This window comes from Anguilla rostrata, chromosome 3, assembly GCF_018555375.3.
Source record: "Anguilla rostrata isolate EN2019 chromosome 3, ASM1855537v3, whole genome shotgun sequence".
In the NCBI taxonomy this organism is placed as follows: Eukaryota; Metazoa; Chordata; class Actinopteri; order Anguilliformes; family Anguillidae; genus Anguilla; species Anguilla rostrata.
The window spans coordinates 37780720-37806897 of NC_057935.1; the positions used below are offsets into that span (position 1 = coordinate 37780720).

General features: G+C 40.1%; 1 protein-coding gene across 2 annotated transcripts; it reads left to right on the plus strand.

Moving 5' to 3' along the window:
* Positions 1 to 26178, plus strand: ifih1 (interferon induced with helicase C domain 1). Of its 2 annotated transcripts, XM_064327407.1 has the most exons (16): positions 40 to 654; positions 4985 to 5159; positions 7530 to 7691; positions 8316 to 8381; positions 16560 to 16786; positions 17388 to 17598; positions 19106 to 19323; positions 19969 to 20073; positions 20944 to 21067; positions 21778 to 21993; positions 22126 to 22382; positions 22575 to 22724; positions 23202 to 23363; positions 23642 to 23835; positions 23938 to 24031; positions 24644 to 26178. In XM_064327407.1, the coding sequence occupies exons 1-16, from the start codon at positions 211 to 213 to the stop codon at positions 24842 to 24844; spliced, it is 3006 nt and encodes a 1001-aa protein (XP_064183477.1). In that variant the 5' UTR covers positions 40 to 210; the 3' UTR covers positions 24845 to 26178. The 2 variants fall into 2 exon arrangements, 1 of the variants encoding a protein (XP_064183477.1); XR_010329001.1 differs by lacking the exon at positions 24644 to 26178 and having other exon boundaries at positions 1 to 654; positions 23629 to 23835.

Consider the following 26178-nt stretch of genomic DNA (forward strand, 5'->3'; position numbering starts at 1 on the left):
TAATAGGTTATTTGGGTTGATTATTGTGAGACTGTTAGATTACCTTGTGATTACGTACAGAAACTGACGACAGAAACGAAACCGAAAGCAGGAGTTTACTGGAAGTACATAGCTTGCTATGTGTTTATAAACACCATACGCACAGTTGGGACCGACTGAAACATTGGAGTACAGGAAGGCTGTCAATAAGTCAGGGAGAAGTGCTAGAAAATGACTTCTGATACTGACACTGATGCAACTTTACGGCATCTCGTTGACTGTTTTAGAAATAGGCTGAAGAGTCTTATTCAAGTTGAGCCAGTTTTAGATCATATCTATTTTATTGAACGCGATCAGAAAGACCTGATATTAAATAAAGCTAAAACTGAAACCAATCAACGAGCAGCAGACCTCCTCATTGATATAGTTATCAATAATCCGCATCCAGCTGGCTGGTGTAGGGAATTTTTAAACGCACTTGAAGCTGGCGGTTGTAAGCATGCAGCCCAGTATGTGGACACAGAAGATCTCCCTTCACCTTCCTTGGAAGCACAAAATGATTACGTCGTGCAACTCGTTGATCTGCTTGCTCCTAGTCTCGTAGAGATGAAGACAGACGACGTATGCATGTTTTGTTACACGGACGGTATTCTAACTGGGGAAGAAAGGGATAATGTAAGTACAGTAGCCTACTCTATCATGTGCCATGGCAGCTAAAACCACGTTCGTTATCCTAAATAGTTAATCTACGCAATATTTGCGTATGCGCCAGTTCGTAGCCTATATCTTACTGGCTACACATACAATTTTTTTAGCTGATTATAACCCCACGCTTTGCAATGTTAACGCAGTGTGATTCACAGAGGGATCTGGAAAGCTGCTGTAGATACGAGCTTCTTTTCTGAATGCAGCGTGAATAGGCCTACACCACAAGAGGGCGACTGGTATCTTATTTGCTTCACTCCTTTTTACGAGCGGCCAGGCTTCCGTAACAGAGTTGCATGCATTGCCGTGGGGAATCATTTGCCTTGTATTAACCCTTGTGTGGTGTTCGTGTTTTTGTTATTCACCCAATGTTCGTGGGTCTGCTGAACCCACGACGTGGCAAGAATGTCATTTTTGTAATAAATAAATAAATAAATACATACATCTTGAACAAATATTAATGAAACTAGGTTTTCATCACTATTGATGTTCATTGATTTGAACTGAACAAATTGGAGCAACAAATTTGACATACTGTGCAGTATTTTATGCAAATGATAAATGAGCCCCATTGAACACAAAATCATGCCGGTCTACCCCACATGAGGGACAGATGTAAATGTACTTCTTTCACTTGTTGCATGTGCACTGTCTTCCACATCGCAGTGCTTCTTGTTGCTACCGGCTGCAACCTAGAATGGTGAAAATACTTAGTTCAGGAATTTACTAACGAGTGTAATATGCTAGAGACATGCTAGGGATAGTAAGGTGGTGGCGTGCAGGGGTAGGCATGTTTTTTTTTCCAGGGGGCTGTACATAGGGCCACTGTTATACAGGTATACACTGTTATACAAGAGGAGGGTGTGCCTGCTAAACTTCATTTTTGGGCAGGCTAAACTAGCAACGTGGATGTGTAGGAAAAACAAATGACTTGGGTCAGGATCAATGCAGGCAGAAGAATTATGTGTGGTCTGATAGCAGCAAGGCTTCGGGGACAAGCTGCATTTTGAGCCCTTGTGAGGGGTCAATGGGGTCCTATGTCATGTGAATGAGGAAGGAAGGCTTTGCCATGGGTTTTGATCCTTCAATTTTTGTTGACGCAGTAGGACTGTGTCTATATAAGAAAACTCAAGATTTTAGGTGTCAGTGTAGTATAATGGCTAAGGAGCTGGTCTTGTAACCTAAATGTAACAGGTTCGATTCCCAGGTAGGACACTGCCGTTGTACCCTTGTGCAAGGTACTACATTGCTTCAGTATATATATATATATCCAGACCAGCTGTATAAATGGATGCAATGTAAGTGCTATGTAAAAGCTGAGTTAGTTGCCCTGGATAAGAGCATCTGCTAAATGCCTGTAATGTAATGTAAGACTATCTGTTCTCTTTCTCTGCCTCTCTTTGCCTGTGGTGGTTGTTTGGGTTCTTTTTTTTAAGTGCTGTAATGTCTGTGTTTGAACCAATAAAAGGGGGTTTAAATTTGTTTAAACCTCTCTCTCAATCAGTCTTTCTCGCTCTCAGTTATTCACTCACTCACTCACTCACTCACTCACTCACTCACTCACTCACTCACTCACCACACACACACACACACACACACACACACACATGCACACACATATATTGTTACTGCAGACCAAGGTAGGGGAGTCAGACACACACACATGCAGCAACATCACTCATACTTCAGGTACTGGAGTTGGTGGTTCTGTGGGTCGGGCAGGTGGGGTGCCTGCATCCTCCTGCTGAATCCTCCTCAATGGTTGCAGAAGCTGGGGTCCTTGGGATATGTTGTTTCCTTTGGATTTGAGGTCTTACCAATGCCTCACCCACCTTCTTTAGAAAGAGCTGTCTCCTCTGGAGCTTCCCTCTGTTCCAATCTGGGTTCAACGCTATCCAGATGATGAAAGCATTGTACGCCAAGATGTCCAAAATGTTGGAGAATATCATGAGTGGGCAGCGTAGTGTTCTGCTTTTGCAGCTGTAGCCAGTCACCAGCTTGTCTGAATGGTCCACCCCTCCTTTCGTGGCATTGCAGTCCATTATGATTTCTGGTTTTTGATGCTCCTGTCCACAGATTCGCCCATCCCTATGCAGCGTACTCACAAGCACTACATTTTTGCCTTTCTTTGGCAGGCAAGATACCAGGGACATGTCGGTCTTGAACACAAACTTGGATGAATTGACAAACCTGTTCCCTGTAGTCAACAGCTGAGGTGGGAGCTCTTGCTTGGTTTTTTTTTGTAGTGTTCCTACCACCGCCAGATTCTTCAGGAGCTCCTGTCCCTGTTTGTGTGAAGTAAAAAAGTTTTTGCATGTGATGTTGTGGCCATGGAGTCCCTGTGTCATGTCCAGGGCAACCCGTATCCCTTGGCTCTTCTCAGGGGCTCCTCCAGTTGGCTTTTGCCCTATACACTTTCAAGTTACATGCATATGATGAAGCAGCATCACAGGCAGCCCAGATCTTGATTCCATATTTTGCGGGTTTAGACAGTATGTACTACCTGCAGGGGCAGCGGCCCCTAAATGGCATAAGCTTCTCATCAACAGTAACGTTTCGCCCAGGGTTGAAAAACAGGGGAAGGCGGCCACCCACTTGTCCCACACTGACCTGATTGCAGCTAGCTTGTCTCTCTGCCACCGAGCTGATCTGATCTGGTGTCTCAGATATCGAAGCGTTTAATCCTGGAAATAATGTTAAAGTATGCATGTAAATGGGTTGATCCGTCTCCATCTCCAAAAATACGACTTCTATCCATATTAGTGCAGTCCAGGATGATTTTCTGGATGATATCTGGGATGAAAAGTTTAAAAGAAGACTTTATGTCCTGGGCATGAGTAACCGCCATCCATCCAGGTCGGCCCTGGTTGCATGCTTATCACATTGGCAGCCATGCAAATGGCTCATTCGTTGGGCACAAAGACCATTCAATTTTACCATATTTCTCCTCCTGCAGGCTGCTGAGGGGCTAGGTCTGGCTGCTGGGCTGGTGCTGGGGCTGGTTTCTGAGGGTTTGGGCCTGGGGCTGGCTGCTGAGGGGCTGGGCCTGGGCCTGGGCCTGATTGAGGGTCAATCTCTTCCTCTTCTTCAAACTCACTGACAGACTCGGAATTGACATGACATGATCCTCATATTTGGAAAATTGTTCATCTTCCAAAGTGGAGGACACTCCTTCCACACTAGATTCTCTCTCATCTAAAATGATTTCTAAGGCCCTCTGAGCAGAGATTCTTTTTGCCATACTGATCGATTGTGGTAAGGAGCCACACACTATCAAAATAGCAAAGCTATTTATTTGTTGTGTCCCTGCCCAAATTTGCAGCTGGGGTGGAGTGTGAGAAAATATTGAATGTTTACGGTGTTTTGAAATAGTATTGTGAAATTTCCTGCAAGACAGTTTTACAGACTACGTAGGGTAAAGAGTGTAGGGAAGTGCAGGAGCCGGTTCTCAGGGCATGAAATGTAACAATGCATGTTGCCAACAGAGAAACTAGGTGGGGATTTCTGATTTTGAAAAGAAAATAAGAATCTTCATGGACTGGGAGTGTGTGTGTGTGTGTGGGGTGGGGTGGGGGGGTATTGATGGAGGTGGGGTGGGTGGTGCTGAGACTAGGCTTGGGACATTTGGCAATAATGCCTATAAAATGGTGGATAGGGTCGTGTTCAATCTATGAAAATATGAAGGAGCAACCTTGCACAAACAGACACACACATACACATAGCTGGCCTAGGAGGAGGACAGAGTGAAGGTACACGGATTTTGTTTAAAAAAATTTTGTTTAATTTTGACCAGGTTTAGACGTTTTCACCTGCAATTTCCACACTTCTATTACCCTCAGATCCAGAACAACATATGTAATATAAATGTGTTAAGGGGGTGCACAGTGTGCACTTAATGAAAATGTGTTCTTTTACATTTGAAAAGATGAGCCAAGGCCAAAAAAGAGAGTCTCAAGTTGAAAAAATTATTCATTGTATCATTTTTCTTTTAGTAAACATTGTAAATGGGTCCCACAGACCCGAACACCACACAAGGATTAGCCTAACATTTTCTTCATGACAGGGCATTACATTGCGGGAGTTAAGACTCTTAATATCCCGATATGATGCATATTGTGATGCACAGGGGAGTAATGTTGTTATTTTCCAACGTGCAACCACTATAATTTTCTAAATTCGTGCACCTGCATGTGCTTATGCTGCTAAGATGTATATTTTATTAACTTTAAATATCTTGTTAAAAGCATATAATATAACAAGTGCACAACTAGGTGTTCTTCATTGTTCGTTTTTGTTGTAGATCAACACTGAAACTAGAAATCATGGATCGATTAAGGGCGCACGTCTGCTTCTCAGAAGGATTGCTGTGAAGCCCCCTGGTTGGTTTTCTACATTTCTTGAAGCACTGAAACGATCTGAACACTTTGATCTTGTCCGAGAACTCACAGGAGTCACCACAACTGAGGGCGGTGAAGGTATGTACATGTCTTGTAATGTAATGTTAGGATGTAAAAACTTAGGCTTGCATGGTGTTTCCTTTTTTGGACAAAATGTTAATCCTGTGAAAAGAAATTCTTTGTGGCATTCAGCCAAATGAAGTTCCTCTAAAATAAAGTGTTTCAAGAAAGGTTTGTCATGTTTAGTTGGCATTAATACTTTTGAACTGTCCCAAGAAAGCACGTAAATATGCATCTATCATTCTTCAGGGGCATGGTGAAGAATAAATATATAAAATAATACCTGCAGTTCGATTTAAAGCTAAAGTCAAAGAGAGTGTTCTGACTAACTGTTTTTTGTCTTTGGAGCTATACGGCAGGTGTCTGTCCTGTCTGGTCTCTCTCTGTAGAACTCACTCTCTCTGCAGAGCTTGTGCTCTTTATGGAAGTTATTGACAGGGATTCCTGGAGCAGTGGTGGCAGTGAAACTGACCACATGTGCAGAGGATGTGATGGTGGCCATTAAAAACAGGGGTGATCTGAAGGGCTCACAGTGGGATTGAACCATCAACCAGAATAAACTGGAACAAATATGACAGTAACTGGTCGGTGGAGAGAGGGACCTCCTCAAATACTTGCTGTAAAAAACAGTCAGGGTTTCCCTTGGAATCAAAATGCAAAGAGGAACCTGGAGTTTATTGAAGAAACAGCTAGGCTTTAGAAATAGAGCTGGCTCCTGCTTCAGTTGTCCTACAGATGGTGCTGGTGATAAACAGTCACAGCCTCTAAGCCGCAGCACCAACTGGCTGAGTCATTGGGTCCTCCATGAGGCAGGATTAAAGAAATACAACGCCCCATGAATAGCCTTTTCTGGATGGGCCATCACTATAGGAAACCCTGTGTCTTATACCTTAGAGTGTACAATGCAAGGAAGGGTTTGTTCCTGCAGCTCACTTCTTTGTGTATCTTTCACATGTGCTTGGAACACCATCTATTTCTAATGGACAACAGCAACATTGTAGCAATAGGTTTCATTATCCTTCATTGATAGTACTGTGTCAAATGCTGACCTGGAAGATAGGAGGTTTAAAGGCTGCAAGATGGAACTGTCACCAGAGTTTGCTGCATTCCTGGTGCAGGTTTATGAGCAAAGGCAAAGGCTGAGATGACAGTTTCCTTTCTTGTGTGTGTTTATTCGTGAGTCGAAAGCAAACTACCGATGGCACTGTACCATATTGCAGTGGATAGGTTTGAGTGGTCAAAGCATTGAGCTTATAGAAAAGAAATAGTCATATCTGTTATGTGTTAAAGCTTTGCTCTGTGGCTTGCTATATAACAATGAACTACAGTTCAGTGTGTATAACCTAGTGGACACTTAGTAGAGGGAGTGGCTAGCAATTGGAATCGATGCCCATTCCTCCAGGAAATGTTCTGATGAGAATGATGTTCTGATCGGAACAAAGTACAGGAAAGTAAAAAAGCATCAATCACGTTTGATGTATTGTTTGTTTGGCCTAGCAAAACAGGATTTCAGCTATGTACGATTCATACTTCAACTATGGCGGAAGCAAGGCAGAGGTTTGAGAGTGACTTTCATTAACTGAACTGTATCGCCCCATGTCAACATCACAAATAGTCCCACCTATTGGCCATTTCTCCAAGTTACATTACATTACATTTATTTAGCAGATGCTTTTATCCAAAGCGACGTACAAAAGTGCATATCATGGTCATTGGACAACTACAAAACACTGGTTCAATAAAGTACGATACTCATTTCGTACAGCTATTTCTAGCCAAGAACACACCTCAGTTCATGCAGTGAACAGTATTCTGACCTAACGTATGCCAAGCCAAACTAGGGAGGCGAACAGGACAAATACAATATTAGGACAAATACAAATGACAAAAAGTGCTGGAATGGGGGTACATGTAACATGAATGTCATGAAAGAGGGGATTTAAAATGAAATGATACACAGAGTGGTGGCAGTTAGTCCAGGTATAGTCTGAAGAGATGCGTCTTCAGACCACGGTGGAAGATGGGTAGTGAGGGAGAGGTTTGAAGAGCGACAGGGAGTTTGTTCCACCACTGGGGAGCTAGGGTGGAGAAGCTCTGTGATCCCTTTACTCGGGTGGGAGGGGGTGCAAGGCGCCCTGTTGCTGCAGAGCGGAGGGGTTGAGCAGGCGTATAGAAGTTAATCTAACACTTAAATATCTGGATCAATCTGGACAAATCAGTTTGTCTTTCGCTGGTGTTGTTGGTTTTTATGAGTTCTTGAGTTCAGTGTTTATTTTGTTTTTGTTTTTTGAGCTAATTAAACATCTCAACTCCGCAACTGAGATAAAAAACAATAGTTGAAAAAATCTTGAGCTGTTACATGTGAATCTCTCTCTCTCTCACTCCCAGAAGGCACTGCTGTTGACAGTGAGCTTGCTGAAAACAGCGAGAAGATGGCAGAGGGCCCTGAAGTGGCATTCGCCAGCCTCCACATCGGAGAGGAGTCAGTGGACAGTAGCAGCCTCCTCACAGACCTTGACAGCTCCATGGAGGTTGCCTCTGGAGATACAGGTGGAATCAAATCAGCCAGAGTAACCTTTTCATTTCATTTTGTCCTCCTCCATTCCCTGAGGTGTGAGTTGATATAGTGGTCTGTTTTTTCAGGTTTAGTTTGAACAGAATAATCAAAGGCCATTTTTTATGTCTCGTAATACAAGCTTGTATTTAAACAACTTCTGTATTTGAGTCGAATCAGAGGTTTCCTCATCTATTTTCAGTTATTTCGCCAGAGGATAATTTCCCAGGGAACCTCACATGAGGGCGCTGTTGTCAGCACAGCAGGAGGATAGCGAGAACACTGGTGGCAGAGTTGTTGCTGTCAACAGTGTGATTATAAACTGTTGCTATGCTCAGATGTTCCCAAAGTTCTAAAACATGTACAGCACATTTGCCTAACCTTAATGATAAATTCAGATTAAACGATCTGTGATGTAGTATGACAGATAGGAAATTAAAAATGTATGTATTCACATATATACTGTAGGTATGTCAGGTTTCTATCATCTGAATGTATTCAGATATATAATCATGTCTTTCCATTATTTTAAAACAGGAATATGCTGGATATGTATAAATAATTGCTTGATATTAATATAAAACAAACAGCTAAAATGTAGTTATACATATTCCTTTTAGATGTGGATCTCTATCGTGGAGACACTGAAAAAACTCAAGAGAGCCCTGATGAGACTTCAGAGCCAGGTATGCAGATGGTATTATGATCTCTAAGTCTATCATTTGTTCTTTGTTGTAATCTTCACTGTTGTACATTATGATTCTGTACTTCAAGCTGTTGATGCTGCTTAATACACTCCATCCAAGTTTATAATATAGCATTGCTCAGCAAGCTTTTTAAATGAAGATATAGGGTGCAGTAGTGCAATATGATCTACACAAGTTTCCCAAACCCCCCACACCACATCTCCCCGACCCCCTCACCCACCCCGTCCACTCTTGCATTTATGCGTTCAGTTACGTCATTAGCTAAAAACACGTGGAGAGGGAGAGCGTGCATAATTAAACAAGGAGTACAGTGTGATCTCTCGAACCTTGTAGATGGTCGGCTAGCCAAAAGCTCAAGGAGATTACAAGATTATTAAAGGACTCTTTTTTAAAATTACTGCTGAGAATGTTGCTAGGAAAAACAGGCCTGTGTCACTCTGCTACACATGGCTTCTGACTGTTAGCAGATCTCGCAAGCCTGAAGAAAATTAGCTAAAAAAACCCCTGAAACATAAGGAAAAGATTGTTTCATTCATTATTGTACTTGCTCATTGCTAAGGTTATTAATGCTATATTTGCTTATTACTTTAATGAGCAAGTGTAATATTAGCTTTCACTGCTGGCAAACTGTGAGTGGGCTGCTGCGATACATGCAGCACAGGTTTGCTTCAACACAGCTTTATAATTTCATGGGCCACCTTCGCTATCTATCTGTATACTGGTTTGCAATGAAGTGTACACCCCCTAAATTCTATGTTATGAATACAATGGAAACTACTCAAGCAACAATAAATAGTTGTGAAATGAATTATCGCACGCATAATTTCAACCCCCCATCAGTTATCTTGTGGGCTGGTTATTTTTACTTTAGATTTTCTCTAGCAGTTTGCATTAGATAAAGCAATTTGTGCTGTGGGGAAGAGCCATAGTAAAATGTTTTTTTTTTTTCCAATTTTAAGTTAATTCATTATAAAATATCTTTTAGAATTCACACTGTAAAATTTATCCACACATTGCATTTTTTTTTCTCATTGATGCAGGGTAAGTCTTAGTGTTAGTAGATTTAAACTACTGTGTTGATTTCAATTTTAGCAAGAGATAGTTTTCAGAACAATTGTGAGACCCATTCTATCATTCAGTGTAACATACCACCTATAAGGTACTGGAACCTCTGAAAAGCTAATGGTGGAACCTCTGAGAATTTAACTGTTGCCTCTAGCATGCTCTATGGGAGTTTATGTCAGGATAAACTATGAAGCGTATTGTGTCAAATCTTTTGTAAAAAGCGCTATATAAATTAAATTTGATGCATGCACATACTTTGCTTGTTAGCTAGGGAGAACAGAAATATGTTTGGTCACACCGTTCATGGTTGTGGCCAGCAGAGGTGGCATGCATGCCTTCAGTTCCATGTATGACTAAAACTCATATCTTACTTGTGAAGGTATAACCCTCTTTTTGTGTGAAAAATATGAAAATCAGTTTAAATTTTTTTTTATTGAAAACCTTTCATAAAAAAAAAAATGATAGGCAAATATTTTAGTGTTGTGACAGCACGTATATGTGTCTGGAAAACAGAATCATCTAATATACTTTGTTTTGCACAAAAAAGGAAAAGGGAAAATATAAACTCTTATGATGTCAAAGTCATATTAGCTTTATGGAAATGCCCTGTGATACAATTCTTAGAATACTATTAGATGTAGTTTCCTGCATCTTTAGCCTTTTATTAGGAAATTATGTTACTGTAAATGTTGGGCTTTCAACAGGATGAAGTAGACTGCTTTTCACATGCTTAAAATAAACAGCATCAGCACTGTATGGAGCAGGACAAAGTCAGACAGCACAGTTGCATAGTTTTTTTCTGGACCACCGTCATAGCATTTAATTGAAGCAGTGACGCCTGTGAGCAGTTTTTCTTAACAGCCGGGCGGTAAGCATGAGAAGGCACAGGGAAGGACGCTTTCGATGATGTCCCTCGTTTTGAACCACAATAGCCCTCGAATTTGTTTGCCAAAGAAATCCAGTGCCAGTGAGGCGGACCAGAGAGGCTCTATCTGCATTTTTTTTCCCCTGTGGAAAAACAGCCATATATTTGTTAAGCTTTTAAGCGGCGTGCTGCGTGTGCTCTTTCCAAAAGCTTTCAGCTTCCTCATCAGCATATCAGCTCTGTAAACAAGCCGGGCTCCGGTGCTACACTGACAGCGGGACGCTATTTAACTGTATGCTCCGTCTCCTGCTCATTCACTTCAAAGTCACGATTCTGCTCCCGTTTGTTCAGAGGTGACGAGTGTTTGTCTTTTCTTGATCGAGGGTGCACCTGATTTCTATACGTTGTTTTATGCTGTGCACCGTGTGACATTCCCCAGTTCCCAGGGGTACACAATTCAACTTCATTCTGGGCTGTAGGGGCAGCTGTATTCTTTTATCTGATTCACAAATACAGTAAGTAACAATGCATCTGTATCTACAGATACAGTCATGTTCAAATACTGCAATGGTGACATGAATAATGCCGTCCTTCTCCCAGGTGGTATGTTCTCATGTGACTGACTGGATTGGTTTATTCTTGAGAGGAATTTGTGAGTGAAGTGAACACAGGTCACCCATAGAGCCAAGGGCCCTATAATTGCGCACTGGCCAGCGGTACCTGTGGTATCATGGTGATTGCTTCGATGAGAAGCAGAGTTGGCACATTCTAACAGGCCAGCAGACACACTGACACACAATAACAGCTTCTAATATGTGAATTAATAGCTATTGGCACTGAATTTCGTTCCATCTTTTCACAAATCACAAATCTGAAAATCCAGTGGTGTACTGTGGCATGTAAAACCAGGCCTTCAGTAGCTGGATGATTAATTCAGTTCCATTCAGTTTTATTTGAATTGCGCTTTTTTATTTGACAGTGAGCAGTTTTATTTTCAGAGAAACTCTCACAAAGATGCTTTACAAGCGGAATACAAAACAAAACTGGGCAATAAACCAGGCCTGAACCCCCTAATTCCTGTTATTTTAACACTGAAGAAAATGAAGAAATCATTGATATTACTTGAAACTGGAATTTGGGAGTTAGTTGTTGTATTACTATTTAGTTCTGTAATTGTTTTGAAGAGGAACCAGGAATTATTCTTATTGTCTTGTATACTGTAAGCTTGGAAAATTAAGGAGACCTAGATTTGGAAATAACATGCTTATAAGCATCTGAAATTTAGTGGAACCCCATTTGATTGGTAATCAGCAATGTTTATGGAACACAGGTTGAGATTGATGATAATCTTTAAGGTAATGCTTTACATCCTTCTGTTTCCAGCTCAACTGCCTCCGCTGCTTTTATTATTTATTAATATTGGTTAGTCAGTTAATTACTTGCTTGATTGATAATCAAGAAATGGAAATGGAAACAGGTTTATGTTACTAATTTTGTTTACTTGGCATTCACTTTTGAATGCCTGAATGCCATATTTTATGTATTTTTTTATTTTGAAATACATTGTATTTTGGAGTGATTATTTATTATTGTGGGACTTATTTAGTACTCTAATTTGGAATTGCACAGATTTGTTTTCTATAAGGAAGTTAAAAAAAATGGGATTCAATCAAACACAGTTTGCTTAAGCAATTGATCAAATTAGACATGATCAATACTTAACCAGAAGCCTTTCAAATTCAGTCAAACATAATGTAACAGTGATAAAGGAAACAGGAAAATCTGTGACCTGAAAATTGGTTTTTTAAATAGCTATTTTTAAAGAATTAGTAAACCTACCCCTTTACCAAGAATCAGTTTGCCTCCGTCTTTAGTCCTCTCTGTTCTAATGCTGTTAATAAATAGAATATAATCAATGTTTAAAAGGAATTAAATGAATTGAGGAGTGTTTGATGTATACAGGAATAAAGCTATTACAGTAATATCGTCACGTCTCACCTTTGTCTCTAATTTTTGGGCATATGGAGTGTGTAGACATTTTAAATAATGAAATGTAGCAAACTAAACATTAAGTCAAAATAATGTCAGAGTAAACCAATAACAGTTTAAACAGTAGTGAAATTTACTTTTGATATAGTGGGTTAGTATTCCACAAAATACATTCATAGATTCATAGGTTTTTTTGTGAATGTTTTCTAATGTCTCATGAAATCTGTTTTTGTTGATAAGACATTAGACATAATATATACATAGATGGACAGTTAGCCATTATGAAATCCCTGCTTTCTTGCATTACATTTTGGTATTTAGAAGACACACTTACCCAGAGGGACTTACGCAATACAATCCATTTTTACTAGATATTCTAGATATTTACTGAAGCATTTCAGGATAAGTACCTTGCTCAAGGGCACAATAGCAGAACCCCAACTGGGAGTTTATGAACCATGATACTACACTGCCACTCCTAACTCAAAACTGAAACATGTTGTGGGAGATGTATTTTAAATTGTCAGTATCATTCAATAGTGTGCCCCATGATTGGCAATACTTTAGAAGTCTAATTCCTGCCTTACACTCCGAGTGATAGCAACTTTTGAGCAGTAGAGTTATGTCACCTAGCTAGATTTGTGAAACCTGAGTTTTTACCCGATGTAGTTGATATTGTCCCTCTTTATTATATTAAATCGAAAATGAAAACTGTAATTTCAGCAGATCTGCTTTTTGAAATTTAGTTAGTTATTTTCATAATTAAAAACAATTAATCTTAAGATTATGATCATAAGGATTGTTAGAATGCGATTCAGGGCAAAAAGCCTTTCATTATTATTAACTTAAAATTGCCATGACTTTATTTGTTCTTTGTACAGGTATAATTGTGAGAAAAAGACATCATTCTTGCAAATATAACTGATAATAGTTTGGATACTGATGGCCCATTACTAGATGCAGTGATACAGTATAAACTATGGGTACACTATTTTAATAGAAGCAAATTTAGTGCTTGGAGTTTCACAACGTTGCTGATTACCCTCTGAGGAACTTTCCCAGGGCTGTGTCAAGGGAAGGGGGACAACCCGATACATTGCCCCGAGCCTGGAGGGGGAGGGGGAGGGGGGGCCAAATGATCCGGGAACACTCCTGCCTTAGTGTCTCTGAAATATCAAGACTCCAGGCTATTCAAAATGCTGCTGCTAGACTTCTGACTCGAAGATTAGCTTCCTTGTACTAGCTGCCTGTTAGATTTAGATTTGCACATCCTCCTCATTACTTTTAAAGCACTGCATGGTCTGGCTCCGCCTTATACTTTGGAATTACTTACACTGCACATCCCCACAGGGACACTTAGATCCTTGAGCAAAGGTCTGTTTAGTTGTTCCCTGCTCCAGACGCACTACAAAGGGTGATCGTGCATTTTCTGTCATAAGTCCCACCCTTTGGAACAAACTCCCGTTAACTATTAGATTTTGGGTATCTGTTTCGCACTTCAAAAAGCTTTTGAAAACTCACCTTTCAGTGTGAGATTTTCACACTAATCGCTATATGTGGCTTTGCATTTATATTCGCGGTTCACCTCGTCTGTTACGGCTGTAAAGGATTCTGAGTTGAAGCTGTAGGTGTGACTGTTTCTGCACATTGACACTACTTTATTTTGGGCCCCAGGGTTCTGAGCCAGCAGTTACTTCAGGCTCGTGGTGCTGCTTGGCGCACCATGCTTCTGCTTCCAGCACATCATGGAGCGCTGCTCTGTCCACACTGACTGAGCCCGGAGCGCAGTGGCTGTGCTTTAATGCATGGACAGCGCATGTTCTTTGAGCTTTGTTTTCTCCACCCCAGCACTTCTCACTCTCACCTTTGACCAGTTTGAATTGCTGGATTTAAGTAACAGATACAGTATACAGAATTTCAATGACATCAAAATATTTATGGGCTTAACGATTGTGGTTGAGTGGGGTGTAAGCATTCTCCACAGACTCAGTCTACCAGCTGAGCCTGTTTTGGACAGTCCTGTGAAGTACTGCCCATTCTTTCTTTGTACTTACCTTAGTGAATTGAAAATCAGTGATGGCTAGATGTTACTGAACAGGAGGGTGGAGTGTTCATTATCCGAAGTGTTTCAAACTTGCCTCAGTAGTTTTAGAGTGTAATTAAAGTTAAATAAATGGCTAATTGAGTTTGTGTGATGCTTTCAATTGAAAATCACAGATTGCTGTTTTTGTTTTATTATGAGTTGAAGGCATTCAATCTTTATGGAACTCCAAATGATAATAGCCTGCCAGGGCCTCATAATCTGAACAGCACTGTGTTCTGGTGTATCTTCAGAGACATAATGCAAACTTTCAGCGATACGTGACACCCAGCACCATGACACCTGATTCAACTAATTAGCTAATCATCATCTTCAATCATGACCTTGATAAGTAGAATCAGGTGTCTTTGTGCTGGGCTAAAAAAACCTGCACTCACACCAGCCTTTTCCACATAAGATTGGACACCCCTGGTGAGGCACTTGGAGCGTATTAATTTGGAAATCAGCAGATACTCTGACTAAATACATAATTAGTTGCTATTTATGCGTTGCCCATTAGTTCAAAGTAATAAAATTATGCTACTAGGGAAAGCGTGTAGGAAGGGAAACATGAATGCAGGAACAACTTCAAAATGCTTTTCCATCTATGACAGAGTAAAATAACATCTGGGCATGGGCAAGGTGTGAAACAGTGTATGCGAGAGGTGGCATGATTTTATATATGATTTAATGGAGGCAATGGTAGTTGCAAATATTCCACTTTTTTTTGCTACGACCATGAATCTCAGGTGATTTAGTTTGCGAATGCAATGTATCTACACACTTAAATACTCAACTGAGACAGGGAGCATCTGAAAATATTTAAATGTATTTGAGATTTTTTATTTGAGATGATTTAAAGTGGTTGCTTTTGTCTCTGACAATGCATGCTACATAATCAAGGCAATGCAATTCTTTGGGAATTAATATAATGCATAGATGCATTTTACTTATTATTATTATTACATGGTGACCATGGAAAGCAATATATGAGAAAATAATTTTGTTGCCGTCGTAAAGTAACATTCTTCAACTTTGTCCAATCAGGAAAATAAGGTACACAGTACATGTGACAGAAACAATCATGCAGGAAGATTTTTATCTACTGATAAGCCTGTCCTCTGAGTCATGAAAAACCTCTGCTGCAGAGTACCATTTGAAATGCATTGGGTTCTATTCAAGGTTTAAGGAGATGGACATTACACCCAGCGCTGGTGTATTAAAGGAGATTTGGCACTGCACTGACAGAGCAATAAAACGTCATTGTATTATAACATTCAGTGAAGTGGCAGAAAGGCTCGCCAAGTACCACACCAAAATGACTTGAATGCAATATCCTGAAGGAGAAGGTCTCATACAACCATTCCAGGCCTTGATTAGGACTTTCTTTGAACTTCAATATTGTTGGCATGTTAAGAAAAAGGTAGAATGTCTTTGTATCAATATCGGATACAGCTGAAAAATATATCAAAATAAGATCAAAATGGCGCTTGTCAATTGTTATGAATTCTGTTGAAGTTTTATTTTGGAATCGTATGCATGGAATCATATATATTTATTGTGGGGTTTGAGCTGTACCATACAGCTGTGTATGAATATCCAAATGCCCAGATTAATGTGTAGGAAGAATGATTTGAAAGTCACCAGCTCTCTGTGAGATGGCTAAAAATCTGCTGCACTTCATAGGAAAACACAACACCTTATGTCTGGGGAAAAATATTGATCAATTAATTTGTTTGTGCAGCATCTATGATGTTAAACAAATACATGTCCTAATTGAAAGTATAACTTTGGAGACACTTTTTGGAAACTCGTCGTCGCTGCTTGCAGTATACAATGATCTCCATGTCTAAAGCTAATGAAACTACCTCATTGACTATATTATAAACAATTTATATTCTGCTGCAAATAAGTAGCAGCCCCTGAACAATCAATATGTAATATTGTTAAGGACACATTCTATCTTCTCATTTTTTCAGCTTTCTCCTGCTGGACTGGACCTGTTTAGCATCATTCTTGGGTTAAAGCTCAGACTTCAAAATGTAGTCTGTTCATTGCAGAAGGAATGCAAAGATCTCAAATAGAACTACTCTCCTCACTTACCCAAACTTCTAAATGCTGAGTGGTGACACTAACATTGTGAACTCATCTTTCACAGGTTGCAGTGATGAGGGGGCGGCAACTGAAGACCCACAGGACTCCGAAATTGTTCTACGGGATTATCAGATGGAAGTAGCAAAACCTGCCTTAGAAGGAAAAAACATCATCATATGCCTCCCAACAGGAAGTGGCAAAACCAGAGCTGCTGTTTATATTACTAAAAACCATCTGGACTCCAGGGCACAGAAAGGGCAGCCAGGGAAAGTTGTCATCCTGGTTAACAAGGTACTCATGTGTCCCTTTACTTTACATACATACAGGATAAGATAAGGATAAGATACTCAAGCGTCCCCACATCGCATTTGCACATACATGATAAGATACTCAAGTGTCCTCACATACTGTTTACACATACTGCACATACAGGACACATAAAGTATGCCAGTTTCTCCAGTGTACACACATACATGCTTTAAATTATTGGATAAAATTATCATTTTAAAGTGTGTATTAGACGTGTATGGAATGTTTTGTGTTATCAGTAAATAAAATTGTTGCTTACAAATCAGTTTATTGAGAAGCAGTTTTTTGGAGAAGCCAGTTTGGGGACACTCTATGGAGACTCTCGAGTATCTTTACCCAGCTTCCATCTCAACAATAACAAGCATATTCCTAAACAACTGAGCTAAGATTCATGGCTGGCTTTCATTAAAATACATCTAAATCCCTTAATTTGAGCATTTGCTCAATGGGAATGAGTCATCTGTTGTTCCTGTACCATCAGTTGCTGGTTGAGGGGTACATCTGAAATCTCCAGGCCCAGACTTGGACAACAGCACTGTAAGATTTTCTCAACTGAGTTGGGGGCTGGTCCTTCCTTCTGCAGGTGCCTCTGGTGGAGCAGCACTACAGCAAAGAGTTTGGAAAGTTTCTGAAGCGCCATTACAGTGTTGAGAGGGTCAGTGGCGACTCCCAGCTGAAAATCTCCTTCTCAGAGATTGTGAAAAAAAATGATATCATCATCTGCACGGCACAAATCCTGGAGAATGCCTTCAAAGAGGCAAAAAACGATGAAGACGAAGGAATCCGTCTTTCAGGTGAAAGTCATAATTGTCAATGGGATACATACCTTGAATATGCGTTCCTCTTTCTCTCGTATGCAACACACGGTTGTATCAGCCTTCCCTCTCTTAGCATTTGCTGCATTTGTTATAGTGCTTTTCCTTTGTCTTGGATAGACAGCTTGAAAGCGCAGACAGGATATTTCTTCCCCTGATTGTTTAACAGGATTATTATCCTCATAAATGTCAGCCTTTCTGCTCTCTGTTCGAGAGTGGAATTCCCATCAGAACGCACTGTCACGTAAGCCTTCTGTGAAAAAGGAATTTTTGTTATTGTTGTTGTTGTTGTTACGTTTTCTGATTGTGCGTTTCTCCAAACCATCAGCTTTCTGCTGATAAAATTCATGAGAGGCCATGTCATTGTGACAGATGGAAGGTCTCCATGGGGACTTTATATATCTCTATATAGACATGTAGGGGATCTCTTTATATCGATTTGCTCAGTATATGTAATACCCCACTTATGTTGCAAACCCAATCAACATTGTGTTTGCTCTCAAATGCCTTAAAACAGGGCTACCTAACCCTGTTCCTGTAGATCTACTGTCCTGTAGATTTTCATTTCAACCCTAATTTGGCATGCCTGATTCTACTAATTTGCAGCTCAACAAGATATCCAGCTGTTGAATGAGGTGTGCTTTTTACGGTTGGAGTGGAAATTTACAGGACGGTAGATTGCCAGGAACATGGTTTGGCAGCTCTGCCTTACATTATTTGGTAAACTAGTGAAAGCTAAGCACACAATAATACCTCTGTTCTGTTAAAAGGTTCCTTGCTGTTTACTGGCATACAAAAGGCCATAGCTGTGCTGAGACGCCTCGATTGTTCCGAGGGCAAAGTTCTCATGAACTTATCGGGATTACCTGTCAGAGTCCAGGGGAGAGCTTTGATCTGGACACAAATTACAATGGAACACACTCGGATTTATGGCAGTGGAAAGGTCATCTCATCTACTTCCACTTCTGCTAAAACAGGGAGGAGTGAATAAACCATCTGTTATCCGTATCAGTTACGGCCTCATAATATTGTTCAAATATATTCCTACTTTACCTTATTTAAGCAACTCCATTTTCTGTTTCCTGCACAACAAGCCAAATTCAGACAGACAAAAGATACTTTTCCCCCACCATGTCTGCATTGTGTAGTTGTGTATGATTGATACAGTACAGTTTTCCTGGTTACACTTGTCACACATGCACCGCACATGCTTTGGTGCAAATGAGACAGATCTGTCATCCTACCTTGTGTGATGCAAGTTCACAGTGGGAAAGCACACAAGATGAATCATACACAACTACATGAAACCAACATGCTTTACTGGCACAAGTGATCACCAAATCAAGTCTTTCATCAGTCTATGACAGACCATGGGATGCATTTAAACTAAGGAGAAGCCACTCGTTTAAACAGAAGACCAAGTAATGCAGGCAAAAAATACAGCTATACCGAATGTTGGAACAGTGCTTGGTCTTTCTCATTGCAGATTTCTCTCTGATGGTGATTGATGAGTGCCACCACACGCAGAAGGGCGGGGTGTACAACTATGTGATGACCCGCTACCTGAAGCAGAAACAGAAGAACAATCTGCTGAGGAAAGAGCAGAAGGAGCCCTCCCCCATTCCCCAGATACTGGGGCTGACGGCCTCGCCCGGCGTCGGCGGGGCCAAGAACTTGGCGAAAGCTGAGGAGCACATCCTGAAGGTGAGCGGCGCCAAGGCATGCAAGGAGCCGCCACCACACTGCGTTTCCAGATGCCAATGAACTTCAGTCTCTCCATCTTCTCTCTCTCTCTCTCTCCTCTCTCTCTCTCTGTCTCTTTCTCTCTCTCTTTCTCTTCTCTCTCTCTCTCTCTGATTCTGTCCCCATCTCACTGTTTCACTATATTGTTTCCCATGCATTGGCATTCTCACTGTCTCACTTTTTCCTTTAAGCACAGTGGCTCTTTCTTTCTCCAGCTCTGAATTAACACACCCCTACCCTCTTTCTAACCCTCTCTTCCACCCTTATCCATTCAACACAGTTTCCATTGTTACTTTTGACCAACTAGACTTTCACTATGGGGAGCCTTTAGTTTGTGTTCCAGGACAAAAATGTATAAAATAATGTTTAATTATGCTTATTTGTTTTTAACTGTTAACTGGTCAGATAGAAAAGCTTTCACACTGGGGAAAGAGAAATATATAAATATTAAAGGGATTCATATCAAAGTTCAGCTACCAACAGCAGTGGTGCCTTAGCCGTATGAGCCGTCCAGCAACCCCCACTACTTCACCTCTAGAGGGATTAGAATATTTTGGAGTGTGTGTTTAGAGTGTTCCTCATATCTTTGCATATTGTGTTCTACAGATCTGTGCAAATCTGGATGCATTCAAAATCATGCAACCATCCACACTACTAGGAGACTTGAAAGGACCATACAAATATACCGCTACAGCTGAAAAGAGAAAAGAGGTACAGTAACCAAACATTTGAATATAATGCAATCTTTCTGTTAGATAACAATCTCAAGCATACCTCACAATGAACCGAGAAATGGTTAACTGCGCACAAAATTACTGGTTTGCAATGTCCTTCTCAGCCTCTCGGTCTAAACTTGATGAAATATTTGTGGTTTGAAATAAAGAAAGCAGTCCAAATGTGCGGACCTGAGAATCTGAAGGATCTTGAGAGATTCTGTATTGTGAAATCGACAAAGATCCCTACAGTATGTTATCTAATCTCATGCTAATGCCATTTAGTAGTGCTGTCCTTGCAAAGGGAGGATAGTAATTTTACCACGTATCTTTTAGGGAAATAAAATTACTTGTTAGGAAAACCATCTTTTCTCTGAGCAGTTATATTAGTATAAAAAAATAAAATTTACCATTATTTTGAGTATACAGTATAGCTTATCCCTGGTGGAAATTATACCTTAGTTCCAGCCTGATTTTAAGCTTGTCCAGCTGGTTTTAAGGTGGTCCAGCTGGTTTGAAGCTGGTTTGGAGATGTTCATGCTGGTAAGAAAATGGTTGAAATAGCAACCATGCTAGCAAGACAATGTCCAGCTCGTAGGCCAGCTTGGTACAGACAATGGACCATCACTAAATTCCAGATGTTATCCAAGGGTGTTGTTTATTTCATACAGTCTTTTTTGCTCTTTATCAAGGATTCCTGTAATTTCAGAGGGCAATTTACATACGTGTGTTCTTGATTCGCTCCAAGCGCAATGTATATATTGCAATTTGTTTCAGTGCAAAAAGACAATCTGGATAAAATGAAGGTCTACTATTTCCGTAATGTATCACTATGAATATTAACTCAGTGTAACTGGATATATTTCAGGATCCTTTTGGAGATGTGATTAAAGGAATTATGAATGAAATACATGCACATGCGGAGCTGTACCCACCCTGCGACCCTGGCACCCAGAACTATGAGCAGTGGGCTGTGCAAAAAGAGCAAAATGGTATGAGTACACTTCTGTCAGGTTCTGATCAACAGCATTAATCGCACTTAACAGGTGCTCTTATCCAGAGTGTCTTACAACGGTGAAAAACATCAGTGTTAGTCTCAGGAATACAAGCGTGATATCACCAAGAAGGCACAGAAGGCCCATTGATAATCAGTAAGTGTAAGGTTAGCCAAAAAAAATCAGTCAATCATAAAACGTTATCTTGAGCATTATGGACTTTACAATTAATTCAGTTTCTGCTGTCACCTCCTTTTTGTATGTTTTCCGTTTTACACCTGTGGGCAGGTTTTTCCACATTATTCCACTTGTTTAGCTAAAAAATCAACAATTGATGTTGCGTCCTCAAACCTTAGCTCATTTAACAATGAGGCACATAACATACTGCGAGACTAGACTTGAGTTCAAAGGTGCAAATAAAAATTTATTTCTACAAAACATGAACATTTCAAATAAGAAGCAATAAGAGTCCAAAAAGAACAAAAGGAGAGTAAGCTCCTGGGCTTACCGCATATTAGGCCATCGGATCCAGGGACATGGTTGAACCTGGGGGGTGGTAGTGTGCTGGATGAGCTGCAGAGGCTTGATGGTGGGGGCAATGAGACCAGTGAAGGGGGAGCTGCAGCAGTTCTGACAGCAGATATCCAAATAAAACATCCGTCCATCCTTATATTCATGAGAATCTGATGTGCACTGCGTTCTTGTAGCTGCGAAAGAAGAAAACCAGAATGTGCGAGTCTGTGCCGAGCACCTGCGGCAGTACAACGAGGCCCTGTACCAAAGCAACACCATCCGAATGTGTGACGCCTTCGACTTCCTTTGCAAATACCATGTCCAAGAGGTCAAAAAGAAAATGGCCCCAGAGGAGGAAGAAGCCATAAGCCGCACAGAAACTGAGATATTCCTCTTCCGTCTGTTTATAGGTATTTACAATTCGCAACATTCCATCTGTAATTGTGAGAATCATCAGTCTTAGAGATTTTAGAGATTCTCTGTTGACAGTCCTTGGCTTACAGTATGTGCTCAGTGTCTTTGCTGTTTATGCTCTGTTAAAGATAAAAAGGAGAAACTGCAAAACTTGGCAAGTAAGCCTGAGTATGAGAACAAGGGCCTTTCCGAACTGAGGACTGCCATACTGAAAGAGTTCACAAGCAGACCTGAGGCCAGGGGCATCATTTTCACAAAGACGCGCCGCAGTGCCATCGCGCTGCATCAGTGGATACAGGAAAACAGGAAGTTTGAGGAGGCCGGGGTCAGGGCCAGCTATTTAATCGGAGGGGGTGACCAGAGCGTGGTGAAACCTATGACTACCGTAAGTAACATTAATGGATTATATTATTGCAGAAAATATGGTTTTCCAACCAATTTTCTAGTCAGTTTGTGTTGTTTTCATTTGGTGGCTGTATATATAACTTCATGAAATATTTATATTTAACTCAAGAAAGAGTTATGAATGTTGTGTAATTCATTTGAGAATTTCTTTTATGTCTTTAAAATTAAACAGAAGGAACAAAGGGATGTTTTGAAGAAGTTTAGCACTGGGGAGATCAACTTGCTCATTGCAACAACAGTTGCTGAAGAGGGCCTTGACATACCGCAGTGCAATGTTGTTATCAGATATGGTCTGGTGACCAATGAGATCGCCATGATTCAGGTGAGGTATTAACAGGAACAAAACTGCCAGCCTGATAAAGGTAGATTATTTCATATAGCAGACTTTTTGAAAGTCTTAAATGTTTATTTTTTTTGTATCCTCCTTTCACTGATCAGCACAGTCATCAGTTTGCATTTATCAGATATTTTTATTGAAGTATTAATGAAACCATTGTTAAATATAGATATTAAAATATTTTATACATTTTTACTTGTTTACAATTAAGCTTTGTAAAATTTCAAGTTTGTCAGAGAGTCAGTTTATATCACTGTGAATGAACGATCTGCCCTCGATATCTCTCCCTATATAGTGGATACCATAAATAAAAATAATAAAAACTGGAGAACATTTCTTGTGACCAGATGCTCTATTATTATCATTAAGAGTGTTTGCCAAACTGTGTGTTGATACTCTAAACAAGAATTAGGGAATTAATTAATTCATTCAATATTTACTTTGCTTGTTGCATTGCTTTAGGCCAGAGGGAGAGGGAGAGCAGAAGACAGTAGCTACATTTTGGTGGAAGTGGAGGGATCTGGGGTGGCTGAGAGAGAGGGCGTGAATGAGTTCCGCGAGAAGATGATGAGCAAAGCCATCAAGAAGGTTCAAAGTTTAGATCGAACTGTGTACGAACATAAAGTAAGTACCCCACCTAAACATGTCTGGGTTGGTTAAAGGGAATTTTGTTTATGTCAGTCAGAAATGATCGTCCATTGATTATGGTTCACAACAGTGTTGTTCTACTGAGATTTCAGTCTGCGTTAATTTATTTGGAGTCACTGGTTGGAAAGAAAAATGAATCTGCTCTCAAGTATGTACTGAGAGGCACTACTAAATCTGTTTTAGCATGAATTAGCACTAACTATTCATGTTATTGAGCATGAGTGGTACCAACTGAATCTAGCTTGTGCTGTTAGGTAAAGGAGTTACAGATGCAGGCCATAATGGAAAAGCGTGTTCGCACCAAGAAGAAGAAGGAGAAGGCGATGAAGAGGGAGGATCCTTCAAGGGTGACCTTCAGCTGCCGAAACTGCAGCAAGCCGGTGTGCACCGGTAAAAACATAGAAATAATGGCGACTATGCACTACGTGAATGTGACCCAAGAATTTCAGTAAGTTTCACTATAGCCTTTTTACTGCTTGCTGTGTAACTAAAAAGATATTGGCAATATTTATTGTGCATAATAAACAATGAGCTCTAATCTTGTTTTTAGGGAACTGTTCATTGTTCGGGAAAATGCAGCACTGCAGGAGAGGCTACTGGACTATGATACAAACGGCACCATTGCATGCAAAGGCTGTGGGCATGTAGGTTTCCCCTGTTATGCTGTTATTCAGCCTGTTATATCTGCTACATCGCCTATGCCTATAACTGGCCCTGTTTAAGTCACAACAACTTGGATCATTCAGGGCAGGGAACAATAAATGTGAAAATATATCAAAGTGCATACACACACACACAAACCATGCCTGGTGGCTAGCTCGTGGATAGGCATGTCAAAGGAGTACACCAGGGGTGCACAACACGGGCCAATTTGTTTCAGGATTTTGCGCCAACTTCTGCCCTTAATTATTTAATTAGCAGAATCATATCTTGAGCTGACATTTGTATGACAGCCGCAGATTGCAAGTGCACCCTGAAGATTTTACTGTGATCAAGTACACGAGTGAACAAGTGTAGGTTATAGAGCTGTCTGATAACTAAAGCTAAGGCAATTGGATGGAACAAAAACCAGCACACAGACCGGCCCTCCAGGACTAGAGTTGTGCACCCCTGGAGTACACACACTCTCCTGAAACCCATTCACATGAGAGCTTTTACTAAGAACCCATTCACTCAAGAGCTTGTACTGAGAACTGATTAACTGTTCAAGTTGTATTTTTTGTCACGGATTTCTTGATTTCTGTCTTTCTTTCTAGACATGGGGTTCTATGATGCTGTACCGTGGGATTGACTGTCCTAGCCTTCACATCAAGAATTTTGTGGTGACTTACAATGACAAGCAGAAAACGTATAACAAATGGAGTGAACTTCCCATCCGATTCCCAGCATTTGATTATTGCAAATATGCTGACATGGTTGCCGACAATTCTGAAGATGATGATGATGATGATGATTAAATGATAAAAAGTGCCAGTCAGCTAAAGTGGTGACCGCAAGTGCATGCAGACATGATTGGGATTTCTACAATTTTCGTAAAGAATCATTCAATTTATTTTCCAAATGGCACAAAAGTGTAATATTGACTTAAGTACACAAGCTGATCAACACCTACATTTACAGTATATGCAGTGTAACCATCCTTTTTTAAATTATAACATTTTTTCTATAGCAGTTTAGCTGTTTAGCTGACTGTTTGAATGAATGTGGTTGCATTTCCTTTTTTCTCTCAGTAATGTCTTGCAGTGTCACTTAGGGATGCATTCTGTTTTCGTCTTTGTTTTACCATTCTCATGATGCATATTTACATCAAGATGCTTGCATCACTACGTCTTTCTGATTTAACAAAAGAAAAGGTCCAAAATACAGGTTAGAACTTGCTGGTGTGGGTCAAGAGGTGACCTTTAGGGGAAAGGTGTATAGAAGTCTGCTGTAATTTTGGATTTTAGATGAGCTGCAGTAAGAGTTGAAAGGGTTGTGGGCTGCTGGGTGGCTCATTTGGATAAGGCACGCTGTGGTGCAAGGATGAGCCCTGCAGTCTTGGGTCAAATCCAGACTGTGCCAGTGCTGACTCTAAATCAGGACAGGAATTGGACATGTTTGTCCACACATTTGTAAAAAAATGTATTTTAATATGGGAAATTATTAGGATTTTTATTTATTTTTTTGAGAATTTTCTGAAACTATTTGTGCTTTACTTTGAAACATATTCCTCTGACATGAATGTAAAGACACATCAGTCCATTGTGTGGTTACCCAGTGTTACACTTGGGTTCCCTACTTCTGCTCAAGCACATCAGTTAACCTTTATAGGCTATCCTTTCATTGACTTTTAGCTTCACTCCATTTGGATTATACTCAAATTCAAATTTTTCATCACAAAAAATTCCTTTTGAGTATAATTTAAAAACTATAAATTAGATTTATTTAAAAAAAAAATTTAAACACTTTACATCACAGTTAATAAAAGTCCCCTCGATAAAATTTATCAATCCAGAAGAGAAGGATGGAATCTGAAGATGATTTCAAGGTTATCCTATCATTTTTTCATTTTTGATTTTTTGAATAAATAAAAAACATGGAGCTTCTACTGATTATCTCGAGCTAAACACTAGTGATTCTGCTTTAAAAAAATGTATTTAAGACCAGCTCAAATGACCAGTAAATTCTACAATAAGTACCATGCAGTGAATCAGTGTCAGATGAATTGCATAAATAATTATATCATGATCAATTGTCAAGTATGTGGAAGTAACAAAAATAAAATGGCAACAGGTATCTGTCACACACTTGA

Coding starts and splice junctions, on each gene's coding strand:
- ifih1 (XM_064327407.1), top strand. CDS start 211: ATGACTTCTGATACTGACACTGATGCAACTTTACGGCATCTCGTTGAC. Junction 16,787..17,387: donor TTGTCATCCTGGTTAACAAG/GTACTCATGTGT, acceptor TTCCTTCTGCAG/GTGCCTCTGGTGGAGCAGCA. Junction 21,068..21,777: donor TGTGCAAAAAGAGCAAAATG/GTATGAGTACAC, acceptor GCGTTCTTGTAG/CTGCGAAAGAAGAAAACCAG.